Consider the following 16,789-nt stretch of genomic DNA (forward strand, 5'->3'; position numbering starts at 1 on the left):
GTATCATAGGTAAATACCAAGCCTTGAAACCCATAATGTTGCATATTAACAAAATTCAAAACCACTAGTTGAGGCTGGAAATACTTTTCCTGTATAATAAATTCTTACACTAGCATTTGCTACAATTAATTTAAACCGTAATGAAAGTAGCTTAATTACAACTCTAGACTTAGTAATATTAATTGCTGAGCTTTTAATGGGAAAGATAATCCCCATAAGTTATGAAGAAGTTAAAAGGAACTAGTAGATGAGAATATTTACCTTCAAGCGAAGGTAAATTATTTATAAATTTATTTTATAAAATAAAGCAGTAAATTTACTTTTATGTCTATTGTGTAAAATATCATCTGAAGACTATAATTATATTCCTAGGGATCCATTCTTTTGCTTCTTCTGTACTGCAAAGCTCCTGATCACTTACCAATTATTCGTTAAGCATCTTAGCAGGATTTTAAGGAGATTATCTGAGTTAGACCCTGAAACAGGTTTTTCATTTACCAAAGCAATCCTTGTTGGCCATACCAGAGAAGAGCAAAGATGTGGACCTCCCCTAAATGATCTAGGCAACAAGGCCTCATCACTCTAAAACTACACTACTAATCCAGTAAGAGAGGTTCCTACCCCCTCCTTAGATTAGCTGTTGTCTGCATATTAAGTCTACCTGCATTAAGGGACAAGGCCTTGGCTCAAAATAAGCTTTGCATAATAGGCTAATTGCTATTCAAACTTTTCTCCCCAGTAGCATGAATAGTCAAGGGTGTTCCTTTTGTTAAAATGCCAATGGAAAAGATATCAAACAAGATCAAGTTAAAAGGCAAATATACTTATACACACACACACACACATATGTACACACATTTTAAAATGTTTTCTCCGAAAGATCTAGTCAAAAGGCAAGAGAAAAGTCTTTTGAAATACTAGAATTCAAACTTGGAATATCGTATAAAAAGTTCAAAGTTAAAGGACAAGGAGAAAAGATGGAAACCTACACACAGCAATTATTTTCTTTCTGCCTTCCAAATAAACATAAAATTAATTTCCCTTCAATTTATAAAAACCATAATAACCTTCAATATAAAAGTTACATATTCCATATTTAATTCTGAAATGTTCATTAAATATCTTTTTTAGGTATCTGTTTATATAAATATTATTTCAGAAAAACTTCCAAGGAATCAGTTATGTCACCAATTACAAAAGATGAAAAAAATGAAGACTAAGAGAATGTCAGGTTAACATATGAATATAAATAAAGAGCAATGCATATGTTATTTTATATCAGTAGCTCTCCCAAATATTCGTATGGATTTTAACACAAGTACTGAAATTGACATAACCGAAATAAATCCATACACAGTTGTTAACTGTTAATGTGAGAGAATCAATTTATCCTCTAACGGCCCCTAACGGCCCATTTCCTATTCCCTTAATATTTCCCCAAGGTATATGCCATGAAAACAGTAGTCCCTAGAATGTATTTCATGGAAAAAGGTTCTGTTGCTAAATAAATCTGGACGACTCCGTACACTTTGACTTCTCCTGGGATTCACAATGCACAACAAGTATATTAAGGTTGAGAAGTCCTAGGGAAAAGAAAAGCCTGCTTATATTACTTAATCAGCTTTTCCTATACATATTTAACAATAAAGCCTTTTGTTGAAAACAATGCTTGTAACTAGTATTTCATAGAGCATATTTGAAAGAAATGGCCTTCTCCAATATTTCCAGAACTGTCACACAGTACCTTCACTTTGTACCAAGATTAAAAACATCTCTACTTAGATGTTTTTATATTTGCTCCTCAGATATTACTGCTGTCAAATCTTCTGGGTGGGTAAAAACTATTTTATCTCTTTCAGGACTACTGATGTGATAAATTCTCCTTTGTACTTACCTTTCTATAATGCTTGTCACTTTCAGATCCATGATCTGTTGCTCTAAATGCTGTTTCTCCCGGTGAACCTTAAAGATAAATAATGCAGTCCTTTAAATTCTCCATTGCTGTCAAAAGTCCAAATTCCAACTTACTTTAAAGGCAAGTAGATTTTTAGAGAAAAAAATCACTTTTTTGAAAAATAAAAGCTATTCCTATTTTAGGGAACATACTGGTAACCTATGCAAACCCCCCCCCCAAAACCAAAAAAACCCCTTTTGAGTATTATAGGACGTGTTTTTAAAATTCCACTGAAAATTTCAATTAAAAAAAAAGAGAAGACAATATTTGATAAGGATTATTTTCCATGAGAGTACTTACAGCTCAGCCATTTACCACTGCCATTACCGACCACAGATAGTAACAAAATAAATTTAAAATGTCAACTGTGACAGGGCAGATGAGACAAACTAAAATTACTTTTCATTTCAATTATCAGAAACAATCAAATCAAGTGATATGTTGAGAAAATATTTTGGTTAAGCAGTAATAATTTTAATCTTATAGATACATACTTAGGAATTTTAGTTTTACTGCAAAATAATTATTTCATTATTTTCTCCTGTAAGGTAAAGAATTTGCCCAATATAGTTCTGGAGTTTTAAAATTCAGCATAAGCAGCATAAATTTGGTCTGAAATTTTATTTGCAACTAGTTTATTAGAAGCATTTAAAAGGCATGTTAAGGTCAGCAAAAATGTCTGTTTACACACCTAACAAGAGAAGTAGGTCAGAAGCTCCTATGACTTCACTAACCAATTTGTGACCTGTGAAAAACCAGCAAAAGGGGAAATAGAAATGTAAAATTTGACAGGAATGAGCAAACAAGTATGTCTGAGATCTCAGAGTTATATCATGATAGGGCATGAATTGGGCAAATACAACAGGATTAACCTCAATAAATTCCACTCATTATGGTCCATCATAATTAAGTTTGTCTTAAAATCACCAAATTGGGTCTAACCAATTATGAAAAGCAAGCACATAGGAAGTCTCATCTACTTGTCAGGAACAAGAAATACTTTTTCCCTCATTGATTAAAGCCAAGCATGTTTAAACTCTTACAAATTTTCATTTTTGTTGCACTAACCAAAATTTAAAATCAATGAGCACCAAAACTTTGTGTGTCCTTTTTTCAAAAACCTGTTTTTCATTTGTACTAACTGTTTTCATTTAAAAGGGAGGAATCAACAATGAATATATCTCAGTACTTTTCCTCCTGGGTTTCTGACATTTTAAGTGAGATCAAATAGGTCCTTCCTTACCTGTGGTGAAAAAGTCCTTCAATAAGCTGAGGCTTTCAACAATCTTATCAAAGTCAGGTGCCAATTTTGCAAGGTCCTCTGAATTAGGAAGTGCTTTTCTAATTTTCTCTGGAGAAGACAAAAAAAAAATTCTCAAAATAAGAATTTCACTATTAAAACATTTATAAAATTTAAATAATACCATACATAAGTGTCATATATAAATTTAAATTAAAATATTTTTTGCATTTTTCTCCCTATTACAACCACAACTGCTACATGTATCTGAAACAATGTGTAATTCTGAGGATATTCCATGAGCCATGAAATTTGTTTAAAAAGACTCACCAATGTCTGGCTTAGATGGACAGCTTTGATCTATAAGTTAAATGCCTTAAAACAAGCAGGAAATTAACAAGGTTAACACTGTATTGGAATCAGAGGTAGTTTTAAGGAGAAAGTCACAGTGAAGAGGCCAAAAATAAAAGAAAAAAAGAGAAAAACGCCTCCTGTAACACCTGGTCCAAACTCAAAAAAAGTAATGAACTCTCAGTTCAAGCTCAGAAACAGAGTTCCATTACTTTTCTCTGTCCTTTCACAGACTTTCAGAAAAGTCACACTTGTTACCACTTAGAAATAACTGTCTAAGAGCCCAAAGCACGCTTTAGTTTTATTTTTGCTAGCTTCATTTAAAAAATGGAACACATAAATATTCTCAAAATAAGGATATATGTCAGATATTGTTCTAGTGCTATAAAAAGCATTCACCTGTTTAGTCTTCATAGCAACCCTACAGAACAGTTATCATCAACTCCACTTTACAGGTGAGGGACTGAGCCACTGAGGTTAAGCAGCTGGACCTGCGCACACAGTGAACAAGTGGGGAGTCAGGCTTCAAGCCTAGCCAGGCCAGCTTCAGAATTCAGGCCCTCAGCCCCACACTGTGGCAAATATATCAAAGTTGAAAGTTCTCCACATGAAGATTGGAAAAATACTCAAAGAATACTTCAAATTCCTGCAGGTTCCTCTGTCAATGCAACACAGTTTTCTCTTTAAGGAAATGCCGTGTGAGTAAAAACAGAGAGGTCAATTCTACCTCCATATACACCTAGGCTAAGAAATTAGAGTCTAAAAAAAAAGAGGCTGAGGAAAATAATTTCATTCAAAAAAAATTTTTTTTAACTACTCAGCTTAATCTTGGCAATCAAAATTATCAAATATACTTTTTTCTCATTTACCCATTATAGAAAAAGGGAACAGTGGCTGACTATGGGGAGAAATTACTCTGGACACATAGCAGACTTTAAGGGACCTGGTTACAAGTGGAGGTAAACAAGGGAGCTAGTCAAAATTAACTAGTTAGGTAGGTCACGGTGAATCTGTTCTGGGTAATAATACAAAACACTGAAAGTGATGTCTAGAAGGCTGCTTAGCTGACAATCTATTAGTTAGCAAAAGATAAAAAATGAAAGCGTATGTTCACTATGGCTCTAAAATATTAACACACACACAGATTAGCTACAACTAAAAGAAAATGTGAGTGATGGGTGAGGGCATTATTTTTTTTTTCCTAACAATTTTTTCTCTGATATTCTGTTACGTCTATCATTCAAATAAAACTGCTACACAGTAAGCTCATGAGTTAAGAAAATCTCAATACCACTATTTCTCTTTCCTAAAGACATAACCAAGAAACACGTTTTAATGTTGATGATACAGACCTAAATCAATATACTCATCAATTTCCCACACGATGTCAGGCACAATCCATTTATAGTCACTAAGGTCAGGTATCATATCTTTCCACTGATCAAAAGTCTAAAAGAAAAGAAAGTATGCCAATCAAATGCTCTGAATGTCATACAAAAATAGAGAAAAACTACCTTAATTTATCTAATTAAAACATGCTAATCTACTAAAAATGATGTATTATGTTCAAATATTTTAGAAACAAAGTAGCCTTGGCTCTTCTAAAAATAAATTAGTTGGCCAGCATATAAAATATGTAAATGTTCCTTTACAAAATATGGAAAATGTAAAAATTCAAAAGATAGTCTTATTTCAAACAGGTTTCATGATTTGGCTTTAAACAATACTGTAGAACAGAAGACAAGCCAGGGGTCAGGACACATTGACTCTACTCTCAAAGCTGCCCAAAAGTGGTTGTGTTAGCATGCCACCTACTTTCTTGTCTGAGCTACTAAGTGGCAAGCTGAAAATCAAACCTAGGTGACCTCACTCCAGCCCAATGCTCCTTCCATTAGGGCCATTCCGATCTCTTATAAGTATAACCAAGATTCAGAGAGCAGTTTTCTATTGGCATCATTAAAACAACTTAGCACATGGTAGAGATACACACTACATTTTTAAATATCAAATTACAGTCTATTGCACTAAAGAAAAATGATTTGTGCTATAAACCCTTCAAATAATCATGCTAAAATAACTGAAAAAGCAATGGAAACGACTCACCTTTTTGGCTGTATAGCCACCCCCAACAGCAGATCCTAGTATGAGATAGCGAAGTTTTAAGAGTCTTGCAGCTAATCTCGCTGGCCAAAAATTCCTGCGTGGCTGGTAGCCATATTTAATTGGAGAAAGTTTCAATTTACGTAAGGGAAGGTTAGTTAAAGAGGAGAACTGATGAAATGACGTCCTGAATTGGGGTCTTTGAAGCTTTAAGGTAGGATGATGTGAATGATAAATGCTTCGTGAAACCAGATGCAGTTTTTGTAGCGGTAAGCTTCCTTTGATTCCAGAGCTATGTTTCACTAAGGACTGGCAGACCTCACTAAAAAAAAAAAGCATGGGACAAAGATCAGACTGGGTAATAGTGCAAAGGAAATGATTTAAAAAAAAAAAAAAAAAAAAAAAAAAGCAATATGCACAAGAGAAAACACACCTGCGGGCATGTGTTCAAACCCACTATGTCGGACCGCACCTCCCATTTACTAACCATTTATTACACGCCAGGCACTGCTGCATGCAGCATGCGCTACCTCCTTTAATTCTGCTAAAAATCCTATGGTGAAAATGCCAGTATTACCTCCATCCTACCAATGAGGAAAAGGTGGCACACACACATAAATAACTGGCCCATGTCCACACAGATACGATTCAAACCCAAGAGCTGGGACTCCAGAGCCTGTCCTCTCGTTTACTTCTTTTATTAACTGCTATTCGCTGTCAATAAAACTGGAAAACAAGATGAATGCAAACCCTGCTTTTAAGCACAAAAATTCCAACAGCTTAGAATACCTATTCTTTGGCCTCTCCTCTAGGTCTCAGGATCCTGAGCAGCCCAGGGATAGAAACTAAGGAAAAATCATTAACTGTATATAAGGCACCTGATGGAAAGTTTCTGAGTAGAATAAATTAAAGAGTAATGAAAGAAGATACTAAAAGCAATGTGCAACCGTCTGAATATTTGTGTCCTCCCCCAATTTATATATGGAAGCCTAATTCTCAACATGAAGTATTTAGAGGTGAGGCCTTTGGGCGGTAATTTGCTTTGTATGTGGTCATGGACACGGAGCCCCTGTGTTGGGACTGGTGCCTTTATAAGGAAATAAATGGCATATATCTCTCTGTCCCCTCTCTTTCTTGTGAGGTCACAAAAAGATGATGCCTGTCTATAAGCCAGGAAGAGAGTCCTCACCATACACCAAATATGCTGGCACTTTGATCCTGGAGCTCTCAGCCACCAATAACTGTGAGAAATAAATGTTTACTGTTGAAGCCACCGAGCTTTTGGTAATTTGGGGAGTGATAAGGTGACTGTATATCAGTTGTGCAGATATAGGGGAACAAGCTAGAGTGAGTTGAGGTGGCAGCACTGAAAAACGAAAGACAGATACCAGAATGATGAACTGACATGGGAATCAAGGGAAGAAGCAAATAGTAATCCTGACATTTTTGCCACTTACAGATATTTAAAAAAAAAAAAAAAAAAAAAAAAAATCAAGAGCCTAACCAACTGGGCGGGGCGAGTAGCCCACGGTTCCATAATATTTAGCTCAAACTTCTTTTAGCTCTCTTCTTACAGCCACTTAGTGTTTTGAGCTAGATAAACTTTGGTTCCATTATAGTTTCACTGCTTAGTTTTGTGCAGTCAAGGGCAAATTATGAACTTGCCAAAGGCTGTTTTAAAAAATCTGTTAAAATGGGATAATAGCTACATCAGAGTTATATTGTCAATACTCACTAATCTAAGTTATCTTCTTCTCAGACCATAATCCCCTTCACCCCTTCACTACAACCATCTTTGATCTTACTGGAAGAACCAAGTCATGGATCCTTCTATCTTCTTCTTAACCTATTAGTCTCTACCTTATCTATTTACCTCCTTACCCACCTTATAAATAGTTCATAGTTCATAGTTCACAGTTTCAATGACTCTTTTACAAATACTCTAAACTCAATTGCCCTCTGGCTTTTTGTTACACTTGTCTGGCAAAATGCAAACCCTAGATGAACCTTATCACTTTAAGCCTGTACCAATGGAATGAAGCACTACTGAAGAAAACTGTACCTACTGGACACACATCTCACCTTGGCTCCAAGAATGCTTGACAATCCTACTTTAACAATCCATTCTTCCACTCTCTGCTAGGACCATTTCGGATGTTCTCCCCACTCCTCTACCCTCCCATATTCTCCTATACTTCCTGCAATTTTCTGGAGAAAATGGAAGCCATCTGAAGGAGACATGCTGTTGCTTCCTTGCTTCCTATTGCATCTACGCCCACCCTCCTCTAGCTGCTCCCCCTGAATTTCCGGAGCCCTGAACCCTGAGTCCTGTAAGATTACAGTAAGTACTCCTCTTCCCTTCAAAGGCAACTCCCTCTGTTTCCTCTGAATTCCCTATTTAGGAATCACTAGTCAAGTCTCTCTCAATTTAAAGAAGAGATGGAAAAAAACCTCCAGTTCCCTGCTCTAGCTATTCTATTAAAAGCCAAACCAACCTGATTTCCATTTGTATCACTTCACTGAAACAGCCCTTACTGAATGTCCTGATGCCTTCCAATGGGCATTTATTTTTTCAATTCTCATTTTCTCTCTCTCAGCAATATCTGACCCCTCCTTGCAGGAACTCCTTTATACCAACAGTCACTAGCTTTACCCCACTCACTGACAACTCTTTTTCAGGCCACCTCTTCCCCAACTACCCCTTCCCCCCTTTTTTGGATTTATTTATTTTAGAAAGACAGACAGCTTGTGAGCATGGAGGGTAAGGGGCAGAGGGAGAGGGAAAGAGAATCCCAAGCAGACTCCCCAGTGAGTGCACAGCCCAACATGGGCTTGATCCTAGGACCCAGAGACCACCCCTCCAGCCAAAATCAAGAATCAGATGCTCAACCAACTGAGCCACCGAGGCACCCCTTCCCAACTACCTTTTAAATGCTGGGAGCATGGGACTCAGATGTAAAGTCACTTTTCTTCTCATTCTATTCACTCTTCCTTGCTAATCTTACCTATACTCATTTCCTCAATTACCATATACATATTCATGTTTCTCCAAACTTCTACATCTAATACAAATAGTTAAGTTCCAGAGCCTTGTGTCCAACTGCCTACTGAACACCACCCCTTAGATATCTAAAAGTATCCCAAATGTCCAAATTCAAATTAATGGTATCTTTCCTCCCTCCCCTCAAACCCAGACCCTCTCTAGTACTTCCTGTATCAGGAAATGGCAAAAACATCTGTCTGGCAGTTGCACAAGCCACAGGCTTGGGGCTCATTCTTGATACCTTCCTCATCCTCAAGTTCTACTTCCAACACAGATCTCGAAGCTTCCATTTCTCCCATCTCCACTACCAGGGTTCCTTACCTGGGCTGCTGTTAGCAGTCCTGACTGCGGTGTTCTCCACAGCACAATCAGAGCACTCTTCTGAAATGTGAATCTGATCACTGTCATTCACCTGCATAAATCTCAATGCCTCCTCCTACACTCCGAATAAAATCCAAACTCTCCGTGGTCTGGTCCTGCCTCTCTCCCTCTCACCTCCCAGCTCCACCCAGACCAGTTTTCAACTGTGCCATACTCCTTCCCACCTCAAGGCCCTGATACCCACTGTGCCTGGACAAACTCTTCTACCTACTTAACTCCCATTACTCCTGTTAACTCTGGTCACAAATGGTTTCACCTCAGCAGTCCCTCTTCTCCTGGACCTACATTCTAATTTGAGTCCCTTGCTACTTTTCTTAGCTTCTTCAGTGCACATAAAATTGGTATTAAGTAATAGTGTAATTATTGGATTAATATTTGTCTCTACCAGTAAACTGCAGTCTTCATAAAGCCAGGGTGATCCTGTTTTGCTTCTCACTGTATTTCTAAAGCCCAGCCCAGTGCTTCACAAGTAGTAGATGCTTAATAAATTCACTGAACGAACATATGTAATTGGGACAACAGAAAAAACAAAACAAAAGGTGAAAGAACCTAGCAATGACCATAGAGTAAGTACTCAACAAATGTCATTTCAACATTAACCGCACTAACCTCTACTAATGTATCAATGAGTACACTGTATCCCTCAAAAGTTGTTTGCTTTTTTCAAAAAAGGAGTTAATCCAAATATATATCCAAATTAGATAAACTCAAGACCCAAGGAGTCCTACTGCTAAGATGCTCTTATAAAGTTTATTGAATTAAACATATGTTTAAGAGTGTAATACAGGCTTGAAAGGAATTCATGGAAATTAAAGCTGTAATAGTACATTAAGAAAAAAAAAAGAACAGCAACACCAAAAAATGTATTAAGGAAACTCCTGGGAACTTAGAACATAAAGAAAAAAGGTGGAAACCCTGAGAAAAAAGTGACTCAGAGAATTGGTATCCAAAGTGGGGTGTGTGTGGAATATGTTTCAAAGGATACACAAAATAACTCACTGGGATTCAGGAAAAAGTACCAACGCTTCTAAATACAGTGTTTTTTTGGATCTCATCTTTCAAGATTATGTTAGGGTAGAATTATAATGTAAATAATAAAGTAATACAGCGATATATGTAATTCAAAAATAAGTGTGTATATGCACATTTGTGGCATATGCCTACTATTTTTTTTTTTAAATATGATAAGCACAGATCATATTTTGCAAATCATGGACATACAGGATCAACCTAAGAAGACCAATTCATCTAACAGGAGTCAAAAAAAAAAAAAAAAAAAAAAAGAGGAAAAATGGAAGGAAGAAAATAAAGAAAACCGAAGAACTAAAGAAAGAATCTTTTTAATGGAAAGGCCCACTAGTACCAAGCCAGATTTGGGTGGGGGTGACCCATACCTTTCTCAAGGACAAAGCCTTGAGAAATTAAAGATAAGGCCAAGATCCTGAAAGCTCCTGTGAAGGGAAAAGCAGAATACCTACAAAAACACAAAAATCAGATTGTCCTGAGAGTCTATATTAGTAACAAAGGATTCTAGAAAAAAAATGTACCAATGCCTTTACCGTTCTGAAAAAGTATTTTGAATATAGACTTCTATATTTGGCCAAACTAAAAATCAATGTGATGCAAAACAACCACCCCCATGACTCCTGAAATCATGTATTCTCTCTCATCTATCATCTCTTTTAAGTATATAACATCTCCTAATATGAATTCTTTTTTCAACAAATTTACCAAACATTTATTGCACCTAAATAAATGTTGGTCACTATCTTGTTATTTGTCAGTGAGTATGCATTTACATACCTTATATCAAAAAAATGTTTATGTTCCGATCTGCTTAAGAATGGGAATTTAAATGTACTCCTTCATAACAAACATGCAAAACAAATACAGCAAAAGAAAAACTCCAGAGCTTGACGCTTCTAACCTTCCACAACTCCTCTTCTGCAAGAAAGCTAAACTGTGCTATCAACATAAACACTTTTAAGCCATGACTCTGTGGAGTCCATAATAACTTAAGAAACAATTTAGCCCAACAGCATCCACCCGAATAAACAAATATCAGTTATTAATCAGTCTGTTAAGTTCAAATTTTAAAGTTTTCCCACATGTCTCAATTGTCCCAATGAAGCATGATGTTTTCTGCAAAGCCTTTTCCCTTTTTATTTAAATAGCATTGGGTATGTTTCTCCAGGAAACCGGGAGTAGAAATAAAAAGGTAATAAATAATTTACTGCAGTATCAAGAGCTGTAGATTTACTCAGAAACTCAAATTCCATAAAATTAGAAATAACTATCCAATTATTCTAATTGACTATAACTATTGTATGTCATCCAGTTCTAAATTTAGACTCAACCTTCATAAAAAATGGATACCATTCCTTATAAAAACCATCAATTATCCATACCCTTTAAACAATATGAAAAAAATTCAAGACAGGTGGTGAGAGGCTAATTCAGGAAAACCAAGTTTTTTCAACCCTATTTGATGCATATTACTTCTTATCAACAGCCTGCAACAATAAGTTAAGCCTGAAAGTATCTAAGGATATCAGAACACAAATACATTTAAAGATAAAGTCAAATTTAAATCTTTTTGAAATGTATATAGTAACCCACAGGAATGAAAGGATCCTAAGATTTTTTTTTTTTACTTGGAATTAAACCAGGCCAGGGCAGCAATAACCATGTGATAAGAAAGTTGGTGCTACATTCACCACTCTTCATCCAAAGCAAGTCTTCCTCCCTAAACGCTGAAAAGCTGCTATTGAGAGGGCATCTCTAATCACCATCTCCGACACCATTTGCGTCACTAACCAGATCAGACTCCAAAGCAAGTCAACTCAGACGATTAGGACAATAGGCAGAGCCTCCTCACTCTGGGAGAAGAACGAGTACCCGCAAGAGCAACGTACACCTGTCGTGGAGGTAGAAGAAAGAGTTGAAAGGCGGAGAGGGGGACACATGAATAGAGCCAGGAGCCAGGGACGCAGAGGGCAGAAACAAGAAGCAACCAGATAACAGCAAGGACAGAAAGGTGAAAGAGGCAGGGACAAGAGGACAACAGAGACAGGCCAAGACTGAAAAGAGCCCAGAATCTTCGAGTGGCACAGGACAGGAACAAGGGCCAGTACTGCAGCCGGCCCCTCAGGGAAGCCGGGTCAGAGCTCCTGTAACCACGGGTCCTCAAAAATATCCCGGAATCCTCCAACCTTCCTCCGCCTGGCCTGCAAGTTATGTGCACATTCTGGAGGTAGCGATGAAATAACTCGGCTTTTCGGAGGCCCCAGAAATAACGGGGCCAGGTCGGAGCCCACACTTACCAGGCCACGGCGGCCCGGTGTAGTCGCCACATCCCGCCGGCGAGGAGGTCACACAGGCGCCTACAGGGCCACGCGGGAGCCCGGGTGTCAGCCCCCGTCCGGCCCTTGCTCCAGGAATGACCCAGGAAGAAGCCCTCGGCAACAAGGGCACAGAGCAGCCGCTGCGGCCCTCCCAATGGCGCATGGACTTCCGTGAGAGCCCGCCCGGCACCCGTACTCGGTCCGTCAGAAAAACAAGCACCCACCCACCCTTCCTAGGAGGACAGCACAAACGGTCCGCGGAGGAGTAGTGCTTTGGCTTTGAGCCTCCAGAGGAAACAAGCACTTTCCGCTTCCCCTCACCTTTTCCCTCCCTCTTCGTTTCCGGGATGGAATTAACGAAATTTGAGTTTCCCCGGTCAAAGATTTGGAGAGGGGAGGGGTGGAGAGTTGAGCTGGGACTGGCGGTTGTAGGGCGAAGAAAGCGGATTGATAAATTCTCTCTAGGTGGCTATCGGCTACCGATTTAAGAAAATTTAGTACTGAGGGGGCCTGGAGGAGCCTACGTAGTACCAAATGAATACAGTGAAAGGGTAATAGTATAAGAAAAGCCAGTGGTTGCCAGTGGATTGTTCGGGGTCCTTGTTTACAAAGCACTTTCAGAACAATCCTGGGAAGCAAGAGGAGTCGTGGATTGGTTAAGTGCTTTAGGATCCTCTGAAGGTCACATCTGAGAAGGGCTCGGATGAGCAGCTGTGGGTTTGGAATAAGTTTGTGCGCTTTATAAAAGCATCGATAATGATCCCCCCCCCCATTCACTTTTTAAATGGTCTTCATTTGGCTTTTAATCCCACTCATTTGTTTAAATGGCTTGTGTCAAAGCCTCTGACAATTCCATATTATCAGTGGCCACTGGACCTCAGCATTTAGTTTAGAATGTTGGTAATCAGCACTCTCCTTACTTGGCTTCCCCCTCTGTGTTTTTAGGACATAACCTTTTCCTTTTTTTCCAGGAGCCGCTACTCCCCATTCTCTTTTGCTGGTTCTTCCACCCCCAAAACTCTTACTGTAGGAAGCTTCCAGAGCTCAGAGATCCTGAGCCCCTTTCCGTATCTTCATTCTCTTCCCACCTAATCTGAATCAGTTTTATGACTTTAAATACTGTTTTCCCTTAACACTCTGTGTTTTATGAGGAAATTGAGGCCCATAAAAAGACGTGGTCCATGAAAGGTAATAAAGTCAATTGCTGGCTTAACCAAGACCAAAATCAAAGGGCCCTATTCCCCCTTCTTCACTTCAAGGGCACCCCCACTCCCAACTCCTTTTCCCTTAGTCACCAGAATCCTAAATCAGTATCCATCCATTCACAACAAAGCCAAGTATTAGACCCAGTCATTGCTAGTAAACTTCCCAAACGTAGGACTCTGGGGATTTTCTTTATTACATTTATTGTGGTGACTATTTTAATGGCAGGTCCAGTTAGGAACTTGCTATACTGACCTCTGCAAACTGTAGCTTTTTCCAGGATTGTAGAGTTGTGCAAAATTCCTTTGTTACTGTTGCTTCCCAGTTGTTTTTAAAAAATAAGAGAAACCAAATAATGGTAAACTAACCCCTCTCATGTATGGGTTACCTTTACATTTCACAAAGTCTCCCCCCCCTTTTTTTTGCGATTCTATTTCTAGGCAGAAATGGAATACTGAAACATTCCCACATGTGCAAAGACAAAGGCATGTTTATTTTTGCATTGTATGAAATAGTGAAAGATTGGAATCTATATTATTAAAAGATAAACTGAGGCATAATAAAAATTATAAACATTTATTTGATCGAAAATTGATTTAAATTAAGCAATGCCAAGCCAGAATTGATTAGGATTGCTCCATCAACAGGAGCCAGGGACAAAACTTTTATAGAGAAAAAAGGGAAGCAAAAGCAAGGAAATTATTTGTTTGGCTAATAGCTTACATGATTGCCTTATTTGGGAAAGTCTAATTAACTGTGATTGGTTGCCTTATTTTTTTTTAATTTAAATACAATTAGCCGACTTATGGTATACCATTTGTTTCAGGTGTCGAGTTCAGTAATTCATCAGTATTGCTTTCTTAACCTTAGGCATTTATAGGCTTCTGTTTTGGTTTGCTTAGTAGACTGCCAAGGTATTAGAACCAATACCTTGGTTCTAATGGTCTATGTATTCAGCCCATTCCCAACATAATCCCAGCAAGTATTGCAGAAATTAACAATTTATTCTAAAATGTATGTAGAAATGTAAAGTGCCTAGAATATCCAAAACAAAGAACAAAACTAGAGTATTTATAACCAACTGACTTCAAGACTTAATATTATAATCAAGATAGTATAGTACTGGGATAAAAAATAGATGAAGGGACCAAATTAGAGGGCTCAGAAACAGATCTCTGTGCAGTCAATTGGCTTTTTACAAAAGCACCAAAGCAATTCAATAAAGATGGAAGTCTTTTCAATAAATGATGTGAAAAATATTGAGTATCTATATGGGAAAAAATATACCCTACATATGATACACATAAAATTTAATATAAATTTATATCGTATACAAAAATTGTTATACATAAACAAAAATTATGTAAGCTGGGACACAGTCCTAAATGTAAAAATAAAAACTATAAATCTAAAATAGACAAAGATTTCTTAGGTCACACACAGCATGTAATACCACAAAATTTAAATTGATAAATTAGACTCTATCAAACTGAAATACTTCTGCTCATGAAATAACAACATTGACAAAATTTAATAGACAAACATCAAATTTGGAGAAGGTATTTTTAGAATATTTATCTGACAAAGTATACATCTCCAGAATATGTAAAAAGTTCTTACAACTCAGTAGTGAGATAAAAAATTTGCTTTGAATGTTTGTACTAAGGCCCATTTTGTTAGGATTAAGGGTCTTTGGGAGGCCTTAAATCATGAGGGGGAAGCCCTCAGGAATGGGATTAGCCTCTTATAAAAGAGACCCTACATAGCTCCCTGAATTTTCCATGCTATAAAGTTACAGTAAAAAAGACAGCCATTTATGAAGCAGAAAGCAGACTCTCACTGACCCAAACAAGACCACCCTGGTGCCTTGATCTTGGACTCCCCAGCCTCTAGAACTGTGAGAAATTTGTGTCTTTATATGCTACCCAATATATGGTATTTTGTTATAGCAGCCCAAATGGACTAAGACACAACCCAGTTAAAAATTCAAACACTACACAAAGGAAGATATATATATCTTACATACAGTGCTCACACATAAAGTGCTCAATGTTAATGGTCATCAAGGAAATGCAAATTAAAGCCACAATGAGACAGCACTCTATCTTCACTAAAACTACTAGCCTTAAAAAAACTATACCAAGTTTGGCAAGCATGTGAGACAACTAGAACTGTCAGCCACTGCTGATGGGAACGTACATGATATGACCACTTTGGAAAAATATTTGGCAGTTTCTCACAAAGTTAAACATACACCTCTCCTTTGGTCTAGCAATTCCAGTCATACAGACTTATCTAAGACAAAAACAAAAAACAAAAAACAAAAAACAAAAAACCATGTTGTGCACAAAAAGGCTTATACGAAAATGTTCATAGCAGCTTTATTCATAGTAGCCAAGAACTGGAACCAAACCAAATGTGCATCACAAGAAAATGGATAAATGAATTTATACATGGAAATACTACTCAACACCAAAGAGGAAACAACTACTGGACGTGTAACAACATGAATCCGTCTAACAGACATGCTGAAATCAAAAAGGATGTTCCACTTGTGGGAAAATGGGTGTTGGGAGTGGGAAAAGAACATTAGGGAACTTTTTAAGGAAGATGGGAATGTTAGGAGTCTGAGTTACTTGGATGTATCTGTTTATCATAATGTGCAGCTAAGAACTGTGCATTCCAAGTTTCAGATTTTTTTCACATTTCCAAGTTTGCAAGCATTTATATATTGATTGAGTGGGGAGAGTTGAAGTGGGTGGAGACTAGGGGGAGAACAGGAATGACAAAATGTAGATAATTAGGGAAGCAGGGTGGTAGGTACCTGAGGGCTCCGTATACTATTCTGTTCACTTTGTACATACTGGAAAATTTTCATCCTAATGGCTTTAAAATTTATCACAGACTTCTTATAAAAATGATACAGGAAGAAAAACAAAATGAATGTAACAGAAGAGCAGTCTTGTGGGTGTATGAAGGAGGGAACAGTGAATATGAAAGGCACACAGCTTGTGTACTATGTAGAATTTATTCTAGTTGTATTTGTTTCCTATTTGGCTACAACAGATTACCCCGAATGTAATGACTTAAAACAAAACAAACATTATCTTACTGTTCTATGGGTCAGACTTAAAAAATATGGGTTTCGCTGAGCTAAAAACAAAATGCGTACA

General features: G+C 37.5%; 1 protein-coding gene across 4 annotated transcripts in view; it reads right to left on the reverse strand.

Annotated features, from left to right (window-relative positions):
* Nucleotides 1-12,615, reverse strand: part of OPA1 (OPA1 mitochondrial dynamin like GTPase) — an 89,841-nt gene extending 77,226 nt beyond the window's left edge. For 2 of the 4 annotated variants that reach the window (XM_059163118.1, XM_059163115.1), the window contains exons 1-6: nt 12,393-12,615; nt 5,649-5,967; nt 4,898-4,994; nt 3,198-3,305; nt 2,646-2,699; nt 1,895-1,962 (exon numbers count right to left, since the gene is read on the reverse strand). In XM_059163118.1, coding sequence (XP_059019101.1) covers nt 1,895-1,962; nt 2,646-2,699; nt 3,198-3,305; nt 4,898-4,994; nt 5,649-5,967; nt 12,393-12,424 — 678 coding nt within the window. In that variant the 5' untranslated portion in view covers nt 12,425-12,615. The remainder of the gene's footprint in view (nt 1-1,894; nt 1,963-2,645; nt 2,700-3,197; nt 3,306-4,897; nt 4,995-5,648; nt 5,968-12,392) is intronic. The other 2 variants (XM_059163119.1, XM_059163117.1) reach the window with 1 other exon arrangement.
* Nucleotides 12,616-16,789: the final 4,174 nt, after the last annotated feature.

Source organism: Mustela lutreola, chromosome 2, assembly GCF_030435805.1.
Source record: "Mustela lutreola isolate mMusLut2 chromosome 2, mMusLut2.pri, whole genome shotgun sequence".
Lineage (NCBI taxonomy): Eukaryota > Metazoa > Chordata > Mammalia > Carnivora > Mustelidae > Mustela > Mustela lutreola.